General features: G+C 47.2%; 1 protein-coding gene across 4 annotated transcripts in view; it reads right to left on the bottom strand.

Annotated features, from left to right (window-relative positions):
* The window catches only part of LOC147120085 (aryl hydrocarbon receptor-like), a 230,880-nt gene that overhangs the window by 27,160 nt on the left and 181,670 nt on the right, over positions 1–22,050 (bottom strand). For 2 of the 4 annotated variants that reach the window (XM_085985645.1, XM_085985644.1), the window contains exons 3-5: positions 18,407–18,528; positions 10,108–10,197; positions 2,377–2,512 (exon numbers count right to left, since the gene is read on the bottom strand). In XM_085985645.1, coding sequence (XP_085841771.1) covers positions 2,377–2,512; positions 10,108–10,197; positions 18,407–18,528 — 348 coding nt within the window. Of the gene's footprint in view, positions 1–2,376; positions 2,513–10,107; positions 10,198–13,584; positions 13,760–18,406; positions 18,529–22,050 lie in introns of all 4 variants that reach the window. The other 2 variants (XM_085985648.1, XM_085985646.1) reach the window with 2 other exon arrangements.

The raw sequence follows: 22,050 nt of genomic DNA, 5'->3' as shown, positions 1-22,050 counted from the left end.
CCACAACCACCAGCAGTGACAGAACTGTAACCCCCAGTACTTCACCCAAGTGCTCCACAGATCAAAAGATCACCTCCAGACACACGCTAGTTTCTGAAGGGCAGAATTTGTAATTGTACTGCTGGGTGGTTTTTACAGAAATAAATACCCCTCCCTCCATTACACCTGAATGAATCCTTGTAACAGCATTATGTGTCTTCCCCCCAAATAATTTGCAGAAATTCAGAAAACCACTGCAACAGCAACTTCCTGTCTATCAAAGAGGGCATCCAACAGGAATTTCCTGACCTTTGCTACATGACATTCCATCAACAGGATACCACAATGGCACTACTAACTACTTCAGTCCCTAAATCCTGAGAAGGATGCAAGCAGTACCGCTCTGCAGAATAAGAACAAATATTGACCAGTGCAGTTAAGTTGCTATTAGCCCACACTCCCTTACTTAGGTACCAGAAACTCACACGTACCTCACTTAAAAGGCAACTGTTCATGTGCGAGAATAGAAGTGTGTGCCAGCAGGCTAACCCACTGCCTCTGATTTGTCACACTGGTTGTCCGACATCCAGTACTGGATGAGCAGAAATTTCCTCCACTCAAATATTGGGAAGACTGAAACCATTGTCTTCAGCCCTCGCCACAAACTCCATTCCCTAGCCACCGACTCAAACTCCCTCACTGGCAACTGTCTGAGGCTGAACCAGACTATGAGCTGAGCTTCCGACACCATCACCAAGACCACCTACTTCCACCTCCGTAACGTCGCCCGTCTCCATCCCTGCTTCAGCCCATCTGCTACTGAAAACCTCATCCATGCTTTTGTTACCTCTAGTCTCAACTATTCCAACACTCTCCTGGCCTGCCTCCCATCTCCCACCCTTCGTAAACTTCAGCACATTCAAAGTTGTGCTGCCCGCATCCTGACTCATACCAAGTCCTGTTCACCCATCACCCCTGTGCTCGCTGACCTACATTGGCATCCCGGTCCAGCAACGCCTCAAATTAAAAATTCTCATCCTTGTGTTCAAATCCCTCCATGGCCTTGCCCCATCCTATCTCTGTAGCCTCCTCCAGCCTTACAACCCACTGAGAACACTGCGATCCTCCAATTTTGCCTTCTTGCGCATCCCGATTTTACTTGCTCTGCCATTGGCGGCTGTGTTTCAGCTGCCGAGGCCCTAAGCTCTGGAATTCCCTCCCTAAACCTCTCCACCTATCTACCTCGCTTTCCTTCCTTCAGACGCTCCTAAAAACTTGCCTCTATGACCAAGGTTTTGCTCACCTGTCCTAATGTTTTCTTATGTGGCTCATTGTCAAATTTTGCCTGATAACGCTCCTGTGAATCGCATTGGGTCGTTTTACTACATTAAAGGTGCTCTATAAATGCAAGCTGTTGTTGTTGTTGTGGAAGGCATCACAGCTAAATCAGATAGCTCCACAAATAAACTCTAAAGCCTGCACATCTGCCAATGCACTTTATTATGGTTATGTTTATGTTAATGTATTACAAGCCAAATGTCTGTTGAATGTTTAAATGTCTTAATCTAAATGTACACTCTTGGGAGCCGCAAGCCTACATTTCGTTGTACTGCACTTGTGCACTAACAATGACAATAAAAGTTGATTTGATTTGATTTGATTTGATCCTCACCTAATACCCACACATACCAGCAGGGGAGTCACTGGATACTGATCAGAGTAGGAATCAGGGCTGAACCTGCTGCCTCCCTAGCTTTGGGGCACTGAAGCTAATTGTAGTGCTCCCACCTCCAGAGTTGAATCAGTTGACTGAGAACAGCTTGACACCATCCAGGACAAAGCAGCCCACTTGATTGGCACTCCATCCACCACCTTAAACATTCACTCCCTCCACCACCATCTACCATCTACAAGAGGCACTGCAGCAACTCACCAAGGCTTCTTCGACAGCACCTCCCAAACCCGTGACCTCTACCATCCAGGAGGACGAGGGCAGCAGGCGCATGGGAACACCATCACCTCCAAGATCCCCTCCAAGTCACACACCATCCTGACTTGGAAGTATATTGCCGATCCTTCATTGTCGATGGGTCAAAATCTGGGAACTCCCTCACTAACAGCACTGTGGGAGTACCTTCACCACACGGACTGCAGCGGTTCAAGAAGGCAGCTCACCACCACCTTCTCGAGGGCAATTAGGGATGGGCAATAAATGAAGGCCTTGCCAATGCCCACAACTTGTGCATGAATAAAAATAATTAAACCTGGGACTGTACAGCTCAATTTTTATGTGCCTTTTCAAGTGCATTTTGATACAGTTCCCAATGGGTTTTATTTAACACAGTAAGGAATACTTTGGCTACAAGAGAATGCTTTGATATAAAATCACCCAATTACTTGATAGCTCACTGTCTGCATGGGGATTGGATTCCTGGAAGGCTGGTGGATTAAGGGCCCAGTGGAGCTGGCGATGGAACATAGGCCGGTCATCTGTGTGGATCAGCTCAAACACACTCTGGTGCACCACGTCCGACTAGAAAAGAACAGAATAATCACATCAAGTCAATCGGCCAGTCAGGCAGCACGGAACTTAGAATAAAAGGCGGCTGTGAGCCAAGCCAAAGCAATGAAAATTCCGAACATTCTTGGGAGCAAAGGATTAGAGCTGGGATACAGATAGAAAGGGAAACTGGAAATACTGGAAATCCGAAGTCAAAACAAAAAAAACTGCACAGCAGGTCGGTCAGAAAGAAACAAATGGGTTAACACTTTGGGTGGGACCCTTCATCAGAAAGAAAGGTGGGGGGGGCGGGGGGGGGGTTGCCGTGGAAACAGGTGGAGGTTCCAGGGAGCAGAAATGTTAAACACTTCCACAAAGATGCAGCTGGTGGGTTTAATAGCCGGTGAATAGATTTTAAATTGCAGGAAGAAGACAGGACTAGAACTGGGCCCCATTATCACAACGCAAAGGAAATAAAGTAGGCTGCCCATATATCCCCGTTTTCCGGGGACAGTCCCCGGATGAGGGACTGTGTCCCGGGGAAAACAATGTCTCGGGAAGAGTCTCCGGTTCACAAAACTCATCCCCGAAGTGTACCCCTGGGCAGTGAGTCTACCACCTGAGCTGTCAGTTTGCGGCTCTAAGGCTAAATTTAACAACAACTTGTACAATGGCCAGAGTGACTCCCTGCGCATGCGTGACTGGGCGCTCTTTCTGCACATGTGCCGGTTGTTGTTTCTGAGTTTCTGGCAGCGCTCGTGCTGCTGGATTGTCGGCGCCGGAAGTGCCTGGGAGCACGGCAACCGGACGGGGTGAGGGAGAGGTCACTGCAGAGGTCAGTCACCGGGGGGAGGCAGGCTAATCCTAGACGCTGTGGGGATGGTCAGGTGTGACCTCAGTCACTGGGGGGGAGGGGCAGGTGTGAGCTCAGTCACGGGGGGGCAGGTGTGAGCTCAGTCACTGGGGGAGGGGCAGGTGTGAGCTCAGCCACGGGGGGGGGCAGGTGTGAGCTCAATCACTGGGGGAGGGGCAAGTGTGAGCTCAGTCACTGGGGGAGGGGCAAGTGTGAGCTCAGTCACTGGGGGAGGGGCAAGTGTGAGCTCAGTCACTGGGGGAGGGGCAGGTGTGAGCTCAGTCACTGGGGGAGGGGCAGGTGTGAGCTCAGCCACGGGGGGGGGCAGGTGTGAGCTCAATCACTGGGGGAGGGGCAAGTGTGAGCTCAGTCACTGGGGGAGGGGCAAGTGTGAGCTCAGTCACTGGGGGGAGGGTCGGGTGTGAGCTCAGTCACTGGGGGGGGAGGGGCAGGTGTGAGCTCAGTCACTGGGGGGGGAGGGGCAGGTGTGAGCTCAGCCACGGGGGGGGCAGGTGTGAGCTCAGTCACTGGGGGAGGGGCAGGTGTGAGCTCAGTCACTGGGGGAGGGGCAGGTGTGAGCTCAGCCACGGGGGGGGCAGGTGTGAGCTCAATCACTGGGGGAGGGGCAAGTGTGAGCTCAGTCACTGGGGGAGGGGCAAGTGTGAGCTCAGTCACTGGGGGGAGGGTCGGGTGTGAGCTCAGTCACTGGGGGGGAGGGGCAGGTGTGAGCTCAGTCACTGGGGGAGGGGCAGGTGTGAGCTCAGTCACTGGGGGGGCAGGTGTGCGCTCAGTCACTGGGGGGGAGGGGTCCGGTGTGACCTCATTCACTGGGGGGGAGGGGTCAGGTGTGACCTCATTCACTGGGGGGGGAGGGGTCAGGTGTGACCTCATTCACAGGGGGGAGGGGTCAAGTGTGACATTCAGAGGGGGAGGGGTCAGGTGTGGCCTCAGTCACTGGTGGGAGGGGGGGAGGGGTCAGGTGTCTGAATGTGCTTCAATGGTGATGTCACATCCGCAGTAATTATATGCACATTTGTATTGAATATGTGTAATTGTTAAAATATACGCTGCAAAAAATGTTGCCTCCCTACACTGTGCAACCTACATATTGTGTCCTGGCTACTTTGCTGTGCTCCCACCCTGTGTGTCTTAGGATTCAGTTTAGAAAATATGGTCACCCTAAAATAATAGCATGATAGCATTGGAGAGAGAAAGAAGGGAAGGAGAGAAAGGAGGGGGGAGGGAGATTGGGGGAGAAAGGGAAGAGAGAGGCGGGGGAGTGGTAAAGAGAGAGATGGGTAAGAAAGTGACAGGGAAGGGGAAAGAGAGAGTGTAAAAGGAAAAGAATTAGGACTTACATTTATCTATTTCATGACCTCAGGACATCCTAAAGCGCTTTACAGCCAATGAAATACTTCTGAACTGTAGTCATTGCTATAATGTAGGAAATGTGACAACCAGATTGCGCACAGCAAGATCCCACAAATAGCAATGTGTTAATAACCAGATAATCTGTTCTAGTGATGTTGGTTGAGGGATAACTATTTGCCCAGGACACCGGGGAAAACTCCCCTATTCTTTTTCTTAATAGTTGCCATGGGATCTTTTATGTCCACCTGAGAGAGCAGTTTAATGTTGGTTTAACGTCTCATCCGAAAGGAGGAGAGGGAAAGGGGTGGGGGGGAGGGAGGGAAAGGGGGGAGAGGGAGAGAAAGGGGGGCGAAGGAGAGAAAGGGGGGAGAGGGAGGGAAAGGGGGGAGAGGGAGGGAAAGGGGGGAGAGGGAAAGGGGGAAGGGAAAGATGGGAGCGGGGAAGACGGGAGAGGGGAAGACGGGAGAGAGGCAAGGGGCGAGAGACAAGAGGTTGAGAAAATTCACTGTATTGCTTCCCCTCCCCACCCTCAAAATTTGCTCCCATCCTCTCTCACAAGTGCTCACTCATACTGGGGTATACTTCTGCAGGAGGCAATGCTGCCTGGTACCCGGGCCAAGTGGCCATTCTTCATGTGTAAATCTAGGCACGTTGTACAACCAATGGGCAGCCGGGAACAGAACAACAGAGTCCAATCCTTTCCTCACCCAACGTCCACATATAAGCACTTTCAGGCAGAGGTCATTGGATTGGGATCAGGAGCTGAAATCCTGGTTGATATGGCCCGCCCCAGCCCAGATCTCCAAGGTCAATTGTAACACTCCACAGCAACTTCCCTGGCTGGTATCAGCTAACTCACTGCAAAGTGGGCGCCAGACTTACGAGCTGCCGGTTGGCATGGCTTAATAACATAGCGGATGTTGCTTTTACTCACTAGGCAATCAAGGGAGCTAGATCACAGCCCTTAAGCATATTGCGCTCCTCTAAATATAGTAGTTTAATTCACACACCAGTGTGACTGATGCACTGGATTTCATGGCACTTAAGTTCAATTAAAGACACACTTGCATCAGAAGCACAGCTGGAATCCAAATTCAAGTTGTAGAACTCCACTTGTTCTTTGCGACGTGGGTGGGGAATCATATAGTCATCCTGAAAATAAGTAACTCAAGCAAACAGGCCTTCCTCCACCTCAATCCCCCCTCCCCCTACCCCTCACCCCCAACACTGCTCTGAAAGTACTGATGTGCTGCGTATGGCTCCACGCAACTCGCCACTAGCAATTCTTTACCCACGTCAGTGTTAACAGGGGTCGGGGGGGGGCAGGAATCACAACGGAATCCTACAGTGCCCCACCAGATATTGACAGGTGTACTTTCCGAGCAGGAGTCACTGAGCAGTGATGCAAAGTGGGAAACCTGGTTGATTTTATCCCTTCCTAGCCCATCAGTGCTGAGAGCTACTGTAGCACTTACTGTTGCCACGACTGAGATCAGCTAACTCAACACCGACCGCGGATTGAACCGGAGGCCATTATGGACAAGCCAGATGATTCCAGTTGGCTCAAATACTTTGGGTGATAACTCAGTGGCAGCAATGTCGCCACAGAGCCAAAAGATCATGGGTTCAAGCCCCACTGCAGTGGCCTGAGCACTTTGGTGCAGCACTGAGGGACTACATGTTTAAGTCAACGCCTCTCCGTGAAACATCTTCGGCTTCCACCTTGACTCACTGCTGACTTTCTTGCTCACGACTTGTACGGCCAGTCTCGTGTGGAGATAAAGATCTCATTGCGAGCGATTTTGAGTATCTGAATTTACAGGATCTTTGTGTTGAGCCAAGGACCGTGCTGCCGAGACCAGAAACCGCGTGCTCTTGTTCCACATCAGTAACACCAAAACTTAAACAAGTTCCAATGTTTAAAAAAAACACAAGACAGCAGAACCCTGTGTGCATGCACTATACAGGTCCTCAATCATCCAAACCCCAAATGTATCTGCAAGTAATAAACCCCTCAGTGTTCTCAGAGTAAAGAATTGTCACTTCTAGGAATGGATCGATAGCAGAGGCTGAGACGACATCAAAGGCCAAGCAGCACCAGGCACACTGCAACGCTCAGTTGGCACAGGGTTTTAGACCTTTTCAAAATGCAAAAACAGAAGTTTCCTATTAAAATTACATTTATCAAATGGCACTCAGCAGACTTTGTTTCCTGGTGGTGCTTTAATAATGTAATGCTGTGCATCAGGGAGTGCAAAGGGAGTTTTCTACAAACCTAACACCACAGAACACTGTGCCATTCAAGGGAAGCAGCACCTCAAGCGTATAGCTTTACTGTACCATGCAGAGATTTTTTTTAAATGGTAGGTATCAGCTTTCTCCAGACCATTCGGATTTAATCATCTCTGGTGTGCACCCTGGTAGCTATAATACTGGAACATTGGCCACCTGACAGCAAGGCTGGATTGATTTATTTAAAGGGCAAGAATGTCTCTTGTTTGACGTTATCTTCTCCCTTTCCCCTTTAGGAGTCTCCCTGTGACATACATCAAGTCAACGGGAGGTTTGCTTTCAAGTTTCTGGAAATGCCTCTCTGTCCTGGCTGCTGGGGGATGGAGCTCCGCGCTGACCGCTGGGAAATGGAGCTCCGTGCTGACCGCTGGAAGACGGAGTTCCGTGCTGACCGCTGGAAGACGGAGTTCCCTGCTGACCGCTGGGAGACGGAGCTCCGTGCTGACCGCTGGGAGACGGAGCTCCATGCTGACCGCTGGGAGACGGAGCTCCGTGCTGACCACTGGGAGACGGAGCTCCGTGCTGACCGCTGGAAGACGGAGTTCCGTGCTGACCGCTGGAAGACGGAGTTCCGTGCTGACCGCTGGAAGACGGAGTTCCGTGCTGACCGCTGGAAGACGGAGTTCCGTGCTGACTGCTGGGAGGTGCTTTCCCACATTGGCTGCTCAGATGCGCCCTTCCATAACAATGGATAAGGGGCGATGCTCATAAACGAGCCAGCAGACTTGCTGGACTCTAGGGATCACTTGGAGGTCACTGCTCTGTGACGACCAGTGTTTCTTCCTAGGGCCCCAATTGCACTGGAAGAAAATTGATGTCCAGTTGCCAAAACCGCAAAATTTCCTAAATATAAACTGTGCAGGATGGGAAGCAGCGATGTCTCTGCTTGCATCACTCCAAAGATAAACAGGGAAAGAGGCTATGCTGTTCCCTCCTGCCTTATGCTCAGAAATTGGATCTTTCCATATCATGGTTTTCCTTCACAAGCTTTGCAACACAGAATAAACAATCACACAAGTTCCCAGCACTGCAAAATTAAACAATTAGCTACAGTTAATTTAATGTAAAAATCCAAACACTTGCGTATAATTCATGCAATATTTTTCAGTTTCTCCTCTGCATCATTTAAAGGTACAACTTCTTTCTCAGTAACTTTGGAGTTTTGTGCTTTTTTGTGCAGAAGCGAACATTTCTTTATTTTTTTCCAGCATCAGCAACAAGTCCCCCAGCCGGGTACATCACATGTTAGATAGAGAGTATAGCTCCCATCCAACACTGCCCCTTCAATCACTCCCACATCAGGAATAACACAGGTTAGACACACTGCAAAGCTTCCTCCACACTGCCCCAATCAGCTCCATGTCACGTACATGTTAGATACACTGTAAAGCTCCCTCCACATGGCCATCAAACACTACCTCATCAAGTGTAACATAAGTCACATACAGGCAGAGCTCCTGCTGCAAATTCTGTAATTTCGCCACCGATTCAATCCCCCACCCCAGCCAGTGTCTTAGGCTAAACCAGACTGTTCACACCTCCCCACCTTAACTCTCTGTTCCTCTGACTCTGGCCTCTTTGTGCACCCACCTTCCCTTCGGCCAACCATTGGCGGTTGTACCTTCAGCTGCCTCAGCCACATGCTCTGGCATTTCCTCCTTATACCCTTCTGCCTCTCCACCTTGCTCCCTTCTAAAATACCCACCTTGAAATCCAGCTATTCAAATAAGCTTTTGGTCACCACTTCCAGTATCTCCTTCTTTGGCTTGGCATTCATTACACTTTGGGAGAAAAGCCTTGCAACATTTGTTTCCACATTAAAGGTGATAGAGAAATGCAAGTTGTTGATGAACGTACAAGCTCAATATGACTGCTTCAAAAAGATCAACTTGCTGCAATGCGTGAAACCTCCTTCAGGCTTCCCACTGACTCCACGTTTAAAACCCTCATTCCTAGCATTGACCCAAATGTTGACAGTTCTGTTTACAAGGTGAATAGCAACAACTTGCATTTATATAGCACCTTTAACATAGTAAAACATCCAAAAGTGCTTCACAGGAGTGTTATCAAATAAAATTTGACATTGAGCCACATAAGGAGGTATTAGGGCAGACAGCCAATAGCCAATAGAGGGCAACACGGTGGCATAGTGGTTAGCACTGTTGCCTCACAGCGCCAGGGACCCGGGTTCAAATCCGGCCTCGGGTGACTGTCTGTGTGGAGTTTGCACATTCTCCCCGTGTTTGCGTGGGTTTTCTCCGGGTGCTCCGGTTTCCTCCCACAGTCCAAAGATGTGCGGGTTAGGTTGATTGGCCATGATAAAAAATTGGCCCTTAGTGTTAGGGGGGATTAAATACGTGGGGTTACAGGGTTACGGGGATAGGGCTTGGGTGGGATGGCTGTCGGTGTAGGGCCTGGGTGCTAGGGTTTGGATGATCAGCCATGATCTCGTTGAATGGCGGAGCAGGCTCGAAGGGCCGAATGGCCTACTCCTGCTCCTATCTTCTATGTTTCTATGTTTGGTCAAAGTGGCAGGTTTTAAGGAGCGGCTTAAAGGAGGAAAGAGAAGTAGAGGGCGGAGAGGTTTAGGGAGGGAATTCCAGTACTTAGGCCCTCGGCAGCTGAAGGCATGGCCGCCAATGGTGGAGTGATGAAAACTGGGGATGCGCAAGAGGCCTGAATTGGAGGAGCGCAGAGGTGCAAGAGCAGCAAAGAGTAAAGGTACTTTAAAAAAAAGTCAAAGCAAAAAGGTAACAACAGCAAAAAATGCTGGAAATACACAGCAGGTTAATCAGCATCTGAAAGAGAGAAGATAAGTTCATGTTGTGAATGAGAGCCTTCATCAAAAATAAGTGCTGAATTAAGGGCTGTTTTGTGCTGTTGACCCCTGCCTACTTGAAACTGAGTTGATACTGCCAAACTTATTCTTGGATCCCGCTAGCCAGAAGACAATGATAGCCATCCCCTCGGTCTGAGTTGGATTTGATCCCAGGTCCTAAATGTGAAAGGCCAGGGTGTAACCCATTGCACTGCCCAGTCCCTTTAACAATAGGATCTTTAAATGGGAGTTTGGATGGCCAGACTCTTTCAATTAATGAGATCTCAGACTCACCTGGTGAAAGCCAAGGTAATGCTGGATGGTGGAAGACGAGTAGAACACATATCCTTCAGCAGTGATAACCAGAATAAAGCCATTCAGAGCCTAGAAAACAGGACAAAGGAACGTAAAGAGCAGTAATGCAAAGCAACACCTGACACCACCTCCATTAATATTCTGCACCTCAGAAAGTCACCTTCACCAACTGCAAGTTTCAGCCTAACAATTAACTGCAATTACTTTAACCCCAATGTAAATGTATGGAGGATATCTCTAAAACACACCACCTCCAACGCACCCAGCAACCCCCTTTCGCCCACTCAGTTATTTTTTTGTAACATCAAAGGATTTTTAAAATTATTTTTGGGTGAGTTTTTTCAACTTACCAATAATAAAACCATCAGAATTGAGAATGGAGCACGTCTCCAATTTTGCCATTCTGTCAGCATCAAGCACTCCTAGGTCATGACCAGTTGGTTAAATGAAAAGCAAAGCTTCACATGCTGCACCCCAACAAGACTCAACTGAAGATGGGTTCCCCCCTGCTGCACCAATGTGACATTTCCATTTTTTACTCCAGACATATTAATAGTCTGTGTAAGAGAGATTGCCAATTTAATGCCAGTCTGCGCCAGATTTATTGAGTGACTTTGTACTATGGAATCACAGCCGCTAGAAACTGGTCGAGATGACCCAAATCATTTCAATTGGGACCCTTATAGACAGAAGAGAGAGAGAGTGAGAGAGAAAACACACCCAACATGGCAGGAATGAAGGTGTGGTGGCTGGCAACCGTCCTGGAATTATAAAATACCTCTTCATACGAAAGAGAATTTGACTGCTGCCTCATTTTTCATATAATGTCTGACGTTTCAGTTTTGAGATCAATAACTGAGTGCAACTCCAAATATCTGATTAAATCGATAGGCATCTATTGCTACATCCATTTATAGTCAATCTTGTGCTCATCAAAGCTCTGGGGAATAGAATAACGTGGGACTGTTTCATTCAGCCTGGAGGGTGACTGTAAAAAGTGCTTTCCCATTGGAGCACTGGTTTCAGAGCGTGCAACTACAGCAGCCCCCAGATGCTGTGCAACGAAGGTTCACTAGATTGATTCCTGGGATGAGAGGGCTGTCCTATGATGAGAGATTGTGTAGAATGGGCCTATACTCTCTGGAGTTTAGAAGAATGAGAGGTGATCTCAATGAAACATACAAGATTCTGAAGGGGATTGACAGGGTAGATGCTGAGAGGTTGTTTCCCCTGGCTGGAGTGTCTAGAACTAGGGGGCACAGTCTCAGGATAAGGGGTCGGCCATTTAAGCCCCTGGTGAGGAGGAATTTCTTCACTCAGAGGGTTGTGAATCTTTGGAATTCTCTGCCCCAGAGGGCTGTGAATGCTGAGTCTTTGAGTATATTCAAGGCTGAGACAGATAGATTTTTGGACTCTAGGGGAATCAAGGGATATGGGGATCGGGTGGGAAGTAGAGTTGAGGTAGATGATTAGCCATGATCTTATTGAATGGTGGAGCAGGCTCGAGGGGCCGTATGGCCTAGTCCTGCTTTGTTTCTTATGCCGTTCCCCCCTGGTGCCAGCGGATTTGGTGACAGCTCTGCTGGTAAAAAAAAGGTGAGTCTCCGCTGTTGCCAGAAAATGGTTAGCTGGACGGGTGTCTATCGGGAACTGCAGCCGACGGCAAAAGAACTGCATGTTTGCCATAAGTCACTATTATTTTTAAATTACAAAGTGCTTATAAGCTTATAAAAAACCACAGTGGCCAACGCCAGTCCTGATAACCTCGCTGGACCCTGCAAATGCCTCCAATTTTCCACTCATAATAGCGAAACAGAATCTACATTTTTTGCCAACTTATCTTTGTTCCCTGGCTAATCACACAGGGTAATCCAGTCTATGTTTTTTTTTCAAAATACCACATTCTATAAAAGCACAATACATTTCTCCCTGTGCAACACCATTAGCGCTGGTAAACATCCCTCACAATTAATGACTGCTTTGTTCTATTGCTGCTCCAATATGAGAAGAAATTGCCAGCAAATAGTGTAAATACAGCCCCAAGTCACGCAAGGGAAGCTTTTCCTTCCAAACAATGTGATCTCAGCTCTCGGAAGCAGTTGAAGTAAAGGGAGGCACCGTTAAACTTTCAATCACTGCCAAGATAATTAGAACTTCTTGACCTAGTCTATTGTTGGTCCCATTTAAAAAGCTCAGGTTCCACACTCCGCAGGATGCATTAAACATCAACGGCACTTGATGTTGATAAGAGTCCCGTAAATGGTAGGTGCAGATCTCCCACCCTTGACAGCATTCCGGAATATCAAGCAGGGCGAGTCCCTGGACTTGACGGCATTGGAAAGTCACACTTCTTGCAAGTACCCATGGGTCGCTATTCAAATCTAAATGCAGGACATTGGATTCCCTTCCTTCAGCCCATCAATTCCACTGTCCAACCAGCCTTCATTTGGAGTACTGACAGGAAGCAAAGATAAAGAGAAGGGAGCGGCACACAGAGATTAGGGGCCTCAGTTTGAATACTGCTCTCCCCGCTACCTATTGTATGAAAAGAGTCTTAAGAACTGTTTGCTTCTCTCCCCCCACACCCGTCCCCAAGTCTTCTCTTCAGCGCGGGTAACTAGCTTTATTAACTGATACCCTGTTTAAGTGCCAAATCCACTCACTCACCATCCCCCGCCCCACCCTATTTATTCTACAGAGCAAGACCAACAACAAAGGCACTGCATGCGGTTCATGCATTCAAAGCAACCACACGTTCATGACCTTGCACGGGCGGTGTTACTAAATTGCCTTCATGACTGATTCTGGCCATGTAACTTCCCTGATATTGGGGAAAGGTCCCTCCAGGCTAGCAGTGGTAAATGCACAATGCTTCTGGCACAGGATGGCTGCAAGCTCAACCCCCACTCCCACCCCTCCCATAGCCAAAAAAAATTGGCAGACCCAATATTCTGCGGCATTGGGAGAAAAAGTTAAAATGAGGGGAAAATTAAATTGTTTTCTTCCCCCCCTCCAACACACAATTATTAGTACAACAAATGCTGGTACATCAGCAGTAGGTGAAAGCTAGCAGATATTTGAGTTAATAAAATAAATAAGAGATTAGCAGGGCTATCGCTTTCATTGTATGGGATTTTCACTGGAGGGGATTCGGGAATTGCATTGTGCTACCTTGCCCATTAATTAGGTTGTGGGCTTATTGTGAGTAAAATTCCATTTCTATTACATGGATTTTGGTCATCGTGTTTTGTGATTCCATTCACTTTTTAGTGAAAACTGCAGATTGGTAACCTCGGAGATTAGGTTTTAACAACTGTTAAATCCTAGAGAGTTTAAATATTTATAAGCCAACAGCACTAGCTGGATTTCATATTTAAGAATATTTCATGCTCAACATCATGAGAAGTACATGCAGATCTGCAATAATGTAATGGCCTTTTACTCCACCCTACCTACCTCTGCAATCTTCTCCAGCTCCAACTTCCAGCACATATCCTGAGCTCTTCTGACTCTGGCCTCCCTTCTTCCTCTAAGCTCCCACCCCAAAAAAAAGCCACCACTGGTAACACAGCCTTCAGCCACCACCATACTGCACGCTGGAACCCAAGGGTAACTTTTCTGGTCTTCAACACTGTTGATGCAAGAGCAGAGCAGGTGCTGAGGAAGATTGGAAAATGGGGCTGAGCGCTGTATAGCCCTGACCTTATAATACTCCTGTGCAGCGCCTTGGAACGTTTCACTACGTTAAAGGTGCTATATAAATACAAGTTGTTGTTGCTGACCTGTGTCACATTCACAGGAAGTGCAACTTTCTGGAATGCATTTTAACCTGGCCTAAAGTGGTCACGTGAAAAACAACAGCTTATTTTAAATAGTCTAATGCACTGACATTTTCTATTGGCTTAGGACAGGATTGGATGGATGCTTGCTTTGCCCATCAGAATTGGGCCCACGGGAGCCTCCATGAGAAATGCATTCCCGCCACCCACTCTCCCAAGTTAAAAAAAAAAAAATTTTAAATACAGGCTTCTATGATTAATTTTTGTTGGCATTTCTATGAAAAATGTTTTCTTTTCCTTTCTCCAAAAAGTACATTTATGAGGAATGTAAATTATCTGATTATTATCTGCAAATTCAGCGGAAAGCCAACAGTAACTAAAGAATTTACAAGATTATAGCAGAACAGAGAGAGCTGAGAGAAAGAGGTGAATTGAAAAGAAGCTGCTTAAATTACAAACTTTCATGGGAACTCTGGAACCAACAAGGCAAATAAGTGAAGAACCCCTAGTGGTTGGCAAGTCAAAATCAACTTGGCGTTGCGAGTTGGTTCTGAAGTGCCTAATAACAGTATTCCCCAGTTGAAGGAACATAAAATGAAAGAAGACATGCCAGGGAGATCAGCAGGTGTCAAAGCCAGGCTGGCCGCACCTGCTATTAAGTTGAAAGGATATTTACTAGTCCTAGCCCCTTTAGGGCTACCCCGGATCAGGCATATTCCTCAGATGTTCACTTTCAACTAAAGTTTGAGGTAGCCGAATCCTAAAGATGCTTAATTGGGTCTAAAGGTCCGGACAATCTCTCCCTAAAGGAAAGGAACAACCTGAAAATGTTACTGTCCTCCAGATAGCACTTTTAATAAGTTTAGCAAGACTGTAACGTTCCGGATATTATGAGGGTCCGGAACACTCCCCCAGAATTCTGCAACTCCTCACCAAAGAGTGTACAGAGATTGAGTTTGCGAGTTTGATACAGAAGTCTTATGTCAGACAATTCTAAAAATATATAGATTTATTAAAGAACCGACATATAATTTACAGTTGGTGAGTCAATCGCAACATTAACAGTTCCAAAGAGAAAGCTTTACAATTCAATTCACGGAGAATCTACTCTCAAATCTTAACTTCGCGACAGTTTTACAGTTCTTAAAGTTTATTCAGGATATCCACCAAAATCAAATACATTACCTAGATCCCCAAGGTACAAAGAGTTGTAGACTTACAGAGCTAGCTCTGAAGCCGAGAATCGCTTTGCCCCTTTAAGCGAGTCTATTATCCCATTTGAGAGTTCAATATTTATACCCTTTTACAGTGGTATTTCCTTTAAGGTTTTCTGCTGATGTAAGCTAATTATCTCTAGTCATTTTTCTGCTGATCCCTGCAATTCTTACGGTCACCTCAGCTGGTAGCACTACAGAACCATGTCTCTCCTCTAGGTGTGCTAAGCTTGTCATAAAAAACGGTGTAATCAGCAGGTGAGCTTTACTTGGCTTTTTTATGAAGGCAGATGTTTATTACTTTTATGTGCTCCTTTACGAGGTGTAAATTAGAACACCTTGTACCGGGTAACTATTGTCTTGTTCCCAAAGATTCAGACTTCAGGAGCCTTTAACCTTCTGTTTCAATAAGGTTATTGATTCCGTGTCAACAACTTATCTTATCTCAATAGCCAGAATGCCATCACAGCTTTTTCATAGTTCGGTTTCTAGATTTCCAGACCCAGTTTGTCATGTTTTAATAAGGCCAGAATTCTTTCATAGAATGGTGTCTTTTTCTGAATAGGTTTTATGGGTTATTCCTTCACAAAGTCACCAAATGTATCTGCAGGCTCTAACTGGCAATAACTAGGGTCAACTGTACTGCAGGCTTCTGGTCAGCATGGAGCCAGGTGCAGATCTGTGCCATCTGCTGCAAGGACACCTATCAACCTGCACGATAGGGACAGCACTGCCATTGACAGTCAAACATAGAAACATAGAAGATAGGAGCAGGAGTAGGCCATTCGGCCCCTCGAGCCTGCTCCACCATTCAATGAGATCATGGCTGATCATCCAAATTCAGTACCCTGTTCCTGCCTTCTCCCCATATCTCTTGATCCCTTTAGCCTTAAGAAATATATCCAACTCCTTCTTGAATACATTTAATGAATTGGCCTCTACTGCCTTCTTTGGTAAAGAATTCCACAGGTTCACCACTCTCTGGGTGAAAAAATTCCTCCTCATCTCTGTCCTAAATGGCTTACCCCTTATCTTTAGACTGTGACCCCTGGTTCTGGACTCCCCGGCCATCGGGAACATCCTTCCAGCATCTAGTCTGTCTAGTCCTGTTAGAATTTTATGTTTCAATGAGATCCCCTCTCATTCTTCTAAACTCCAGCAAGTACAAGCCCAATCGACCCAATCTCTCCTCATACGTCATTCCTGCCATCCCAGGTATCAGTCTGGTGAATCTTCGCTGCACTCCTTCCATGGCAAGAACATCCTTCCTCAGATAAGGCGACCAAAACTGCACACAATACTCAAGATGTGGTCTCACCAAAGCCCTGTACAACTGCAGCAAGACATCCTTGTTCCTGTACTCAAACCCTCTCGCTACAAAGGCCAACATACCATTTGCCTTCTTAACCGCCTGCTGCACCTGCATGCTTACCATCAGCGACTGGTGCACAAGGACACCCAGGTCTCGTTGCACTTCCCCTTCTCCCAATCTACTGCCATTCAGATAATAATCTGCCTTCCTGTTTTTGGCACCAAAGTGGATAACCTCACATTTATCCACGTTATATTGCATCTGCCATGCTTCTGCCCAATCACCCAACCTGTTCAAATCATACTGGAGTTTCTCGGCATCCTCCTCACAGCACACACGTCCACCCAGCTTTGTGTCGTCTGCAAACTTGGAGATATTACATCTAGTTCCCTCGTCCAGATCATTAATATATATTGTGAATAGCTGGGGTCCAAGGACCGATCCCTGCGGTACCCCACTAGTCACTGCCTGCCACTCGGAAAAAGACCTGTTTATTCCAACTCTTTGCTTCCTGTCTGCCAACCAGTTCTCTATCCAAGTCAATACCTTGCCCCCAATCCCATGTGCCTTAACTTTACACGCTAATCTCTTATGCGGGACCTTATCGAAAGCCTTTTGAAAGTCCAAATACACCACATCCACTGGTTCTCCCTCATCTATTTTACCAGTTACACCCTCAAAAAATTCCAGTAGATTAGTCAAGCACGATTTACCTTTTGTAAATCCATGTTGACTTTGTCCGATCTGGTCACTTTTTTCCAAGTGCTCTGCTATTACATCCTTTATAATGGACTCTAGCATTTTCCCACTACCGATGTCAGGCTTACCGGTCTGTAATTCCCCGTTTTCTCTCTACCACCTTTTTGAACAGTGGGGTAACATTAGCTACCCGCCAATCCATGGGTACTGTTCCAGAGTCTATCGACTTTTGGAAGATGACCAGCAATGCATCTACTATTTCTAGGGCCACTTCCTTAAGTACCCTAGGATGTAGATTATCAGGCCCTGGGGATTTATCGGCCTTCAATCCCATCAATTTCCCTAACACCATTTCCCGACAAATACTGATTTCTATCAGGTCACCTTCTCTCTCAACTACTTCTCAGGCATCCATTCCTCTTTCAAAAATCGCACCCTTTTTCATTCCTCACACCCCTCATTTCGGGCTGTGGTCATCTACCACTCTCAGGTCCCATGGCAACCTCCTCACCAAGATCCCCTCCCATAGTCTTTGCACAAAGTGATTGCTCACCTTTGGCGAGTTCAACCTCCACCGTAATTGCTCTTGCTTTCTGCCCTCCCATTCTTACTGTACCTCACCATTCACATCAACATCCCCACCCACACCCATTTCTGGTATCTAATTCACCACGCTATTTTCTGTGACCTTACTGTCTGCATGATCTTTATTACTGGCAAAGCTATCTCTGACGACTTGCTCGTCTCCCCCACCATCCTTATTTGCCTTACCTAATCTAACCCCATTACCTCCATCCTCCAACCCTGGAAAAAATCCCAACATCTCCCTCACCAACACTCTCTTTAACTCCCAACTTCCTCTCTTCTGGCCTCCTCCCATCATGACAGCACTACTCTTGTTGACCTATTAAACAGCTCCCTTACTTTGATTCCCTCATCTCCACCAGCTTTTTTACCAACTGCCACCCCTATCACTCCCCCAGTACAGCTCCCACCTCCACACTCAATTCTGTAGACTGCAGAATGCATTTGGTGTATGAATGGTCTTGTCATCAAAATCAACTCAAGCATTCTCACACTTCCTTCTCCACAGCCAAATCCTCCTTCTACTCTAGGACTGCTCTGGAAGGTTAGGTTCCCCTCTTCCCCTGCTCCAAATTCTGGAGAAGCCCCTAATGTCTCCCAACTCTTTCGACCTGGTCACCCCCTCTGAGTACAAAGACCATGGAAATTTAGGGATGGTTAGTGATTCCCAGAATATTCCACCCCCTCACCTCAAGCAATAAGTCTCCCTCGGGGAACATCGGACTGCTCGGCTGAGCATTTTGCTGTCCATTCCCTTGGAAGTTTGCTGGCTTGTCCGCCCGCCAGCCAGCCTTGTTTCTCTTCATACTGGCTGCAACAACAAAAAAACACAAAAAGACGGCTTAGAAAAGGAACAGGAGAATTATAAAGCAATGTGCACTTTTCTTTTCAGAAAGAATTAGTAACAGACAGGCCATTAGTAAGTAACGCTGTGGTCACCATCAGTTTTGCTTTAAAATAACGTTAGCTTATTCTGAGGGGGCAGATTAATAAATCTGCACTGGCAGGGGATACAGGTCAAGCAAATCCCAAGAGTCAATTTACACGATTCCAGACTCTTCATTAATATTTGTGATTCACTAATGACTCTTACAATTTACAGAAACTCCAACATGTTCGCAATTCACGTAACATTTTACACGTTTAAATTTCCCATGGTAAATCGCAAGTATAAATAAAAACTCCTGCAAATTGCCAGTGTCAGCGATACTGCTTCCTCATCAAATGATGCAATGTGCTCTCCAGTTTCACTTTACAAAATTCCTTTGCACTACACTGTTTAACTTTAAAGCAAATCCACCCATCGTCTGAAAATCTCCACGACAAATAAACCAGCCCTGGCTCTGCACCCAAGTGATGAACAAACCAACATCAGCTTGCCTTATGTAGCACCTTCAGCACAGAAAAATGTGCCATGGTTTTTAACAGAGGGAGAAATAAAAAGGAACAGAGGCCTCGCCATGATGGGGGAGATAATAAAGGTGACCGAAAGCTTGAACATATGGATTGAGATGGGTTGATGGCCTGTTGCTGTGCTGTAGCATTCTCTGATTTGCAAGAAGAACAGTTTGTAGAATCTACCAGTCACTGGGTAAATGTGCATGGTGCTGCAGTACAGCCAAATAGACCAGGAAAACCAGGGTCAAACTTCAGTTTGTGCTGTGTGATCTGATCTCAGATAGGGATGTGTATGGTGCAGTCACGACAATTGCCCTCAGCTTGGGGATGAAGGGCAAATCATCCAGGATTCTCTATCCTAATCTATCCTGTGCAACTATGTGTGTGAGCGTGTGCGCGCGAGTCTGTGCACGTGTGCATGTGTGTGTATGTAAGTTATACAAGAAGAGGACCAACTGCAGCTATGATGTCCTCTCCAGTTCTACAGCCTGTGGACACTCATCCCCGAAGAATGACTGCTCAAGTGAGGCATCTCAGGGCTGCTAGAACTGCACCCCAGTAAGAGTCGGCACTTTCAGTGCAAGAGGGAAAGGAAAAAAACAGGCATAGAGGCCGTGGGAATGTTCCAGCTGAAAATGAAAGGAAGGCACTCAATGTAGATCCCAATGACTTTTAAACCATTTGAACTTCGATCTTACAGTCTGTGCAGATCTGTGAACGTCGGACTTAACCTTGAACAAGCCGAGACCCCTGAAGACCTGCCTACTTGCAGACACATGAATTTGACTGTATTTAAGCACGTTAGAATCTAAAACCTCTCCATTCTCCCCTTTTTAAATGTGTTAAAACTAATCAACATATTCAAATTCACAGAAAGTGAACACCAATGTTATAGCTGGTAAAATGGACTCCTCCAGCCTCTTAAGCTCCTTACGGCTTTTCTCTTTTACTGTCTGTTGATTAAATTCCAGTTAACAGAATTGAGCAGTCTGTGAATGGGTTAGATCTGCAGACAACAAAAGTAAGGAGGGGGAAAAGAACATTACCCAGGACCAGTAAATGTTTTGAGGCACTCCAGAGTCTCTCCCCGTGAATTCTTTTAAAGTATGCCTGTGACTCCCTGTCTAAGGTACTGCTCCAGTCACGGTCTTGGAGAGCACTGACTGCCTGGTCACATCACTGTAAAGAGCAGTTTCTGGTATCTAATTTACCATTCTCATCAGTTCTACTGGTCCGTGGGACTTTGAACTGCACTGAGATGAGGAGCAAGTGATGGGTTTTCTCGGCACTCTGCCAAGCAGGACCATAGTACTCCACCACTGGGCAGCTGTAGGGGTTGGGAAACACCCATGTTTAGGGGAGACGTTAGGGCCGTGCAAGTCAGATGCCCCGAGCAGAACGATTTCAACTTTATCACTATCGGAGCCCCAAACCAAACCTTTGCATGGGGCCCCCACATGGCAAACAACACTCCTGACGATGTTCCTGACTGTGAGACGTATGGTTGAGTTGTTTTTTGAGGATTCCTCCTCCGCTACCAATTTTTCCGCCCATCATTGCAACTTGCCTGCACCAGTTTAGGCTGAATATCAATAAGCAGGTGAAGCTTTAAAATTGGAAAGAGTTTAAAAGGGGGAAAAATTGGGTTGCTTTGCACCTCCCGTGGGCGCTAACGGAGCGCAAAGCAACTAGCGCCCAGGCGCGGCGCCACCCACACCCCCTGCAAAATTCAGCGGGAGGTTAGCGGCGGCGCTAACCGGTAGCACCCTGCGGCACTGCGCCGCCGCCGATGACGTCATCGCCGTGCGCATCGCCCTGGCCGCAATCTTCGGGAACGCCCTCTGACTTACCGCTGGATGCTATGTCCTACGGGGTCAGGGGGGCCTACCTGCGGCCGGGGAGGCGCAATTTAAAGGCGAGGTGCGGGGCGGCCATTTCTGTTGCTGGCCGCCTGCCAGCACCTGCCTGCGCTCCCGTCCCCGGCCTCCTGAACGGGCCAGCTGGGCCCTGGATCGCGCTGCGCAAGGCCCCTCCCCTTTAAGAAGGGGAGGAGGGCTTGCAATACCGCGGCGAGGCGTGGCGCTGCGGCACGTAGCGCCGCAATATTGACTCGCAGCACCGCAATATTGACTCGCAGCGCCCCAAGAGAGATGCGAGGAGCTTCCAGTTGCGCCCCGCTTCCCTCTTGGGGTGCAACCACTCAATTTCCGGCGCGGGGGTGCTAATTTTTCCGGGGCACTAAAAGTAGCGCCCTGATGTTTGGGGTGCGACTCAATTTTTAGCCCTATAACCCGTCATACAGTAGAGATTACGGAGTTGGCCATTCTCATGTCTGAATATAACACACCATTTTTCTGTCCAATCCTTTTTGCATCTACCTGTCATGACTGGTCAGTACTTGTCTACTATGGAGGCTAAACCACTCTTGCCATCAGCAAGAGGAACGATGCCACTTTAGATAACCTCCATCGGCTAACTACATGCTTTCTCAACTTTTTTTTCTTGTGTGCAAGGCTGCAAGTAGATTCTTAAACCTAGAAACTCGCACAATTACAGAGCTGGAACAGAGCTGCCCTGTATTTTAGCAAATTACTACAAAATGAAGTGAAAGCTTGCCAACTTGAATTCTTCCCATCTCAAAACCCACGGCCCTCACCAGAGTGATTAAATATAGTGTAAACGTCGCACTCTTATATTTACCCACAAACCTATTCAAATTTTCCTCTGCTGCTGCAGATAGAGACTGTGATAATAATAATAACTTCCGGGAAGTTATGTCATCACTTCCTGTGAACTGTGAACTATGAACTATGAACTGTGTACATACCTCACTTCCTGTCATATGTCACTTCCTGTTGGACTGGTATAAATACTGGTCTGTTCAGTATTGTAAGAGGCTTCTACCAGAGGCATGGTAAAGACCTCTCTTGTATAT

The sequence above is a fragment of the Somniosus microcephalus genome, chromosome 4, assembly GCF_052327205.1.
Source record: "Somniosus microcephalus isolate GS21.2 chromosome 4, FLI_Smic_1.0, whole genome shotgun sequence".
Taxonomy (NCBI): domain Eukaryota; kingdom Metazoa; phylum Chordata; class Chondrichthyes; order Squaliformes; family Somniosidae; genus Somniosus; species Somniosus microcephalus.
The sequence above is the reverse complement of the archived record's forward strand: the minus strand, read 5'-3'. Positions and strand labels throughout refer to the sequence as shown.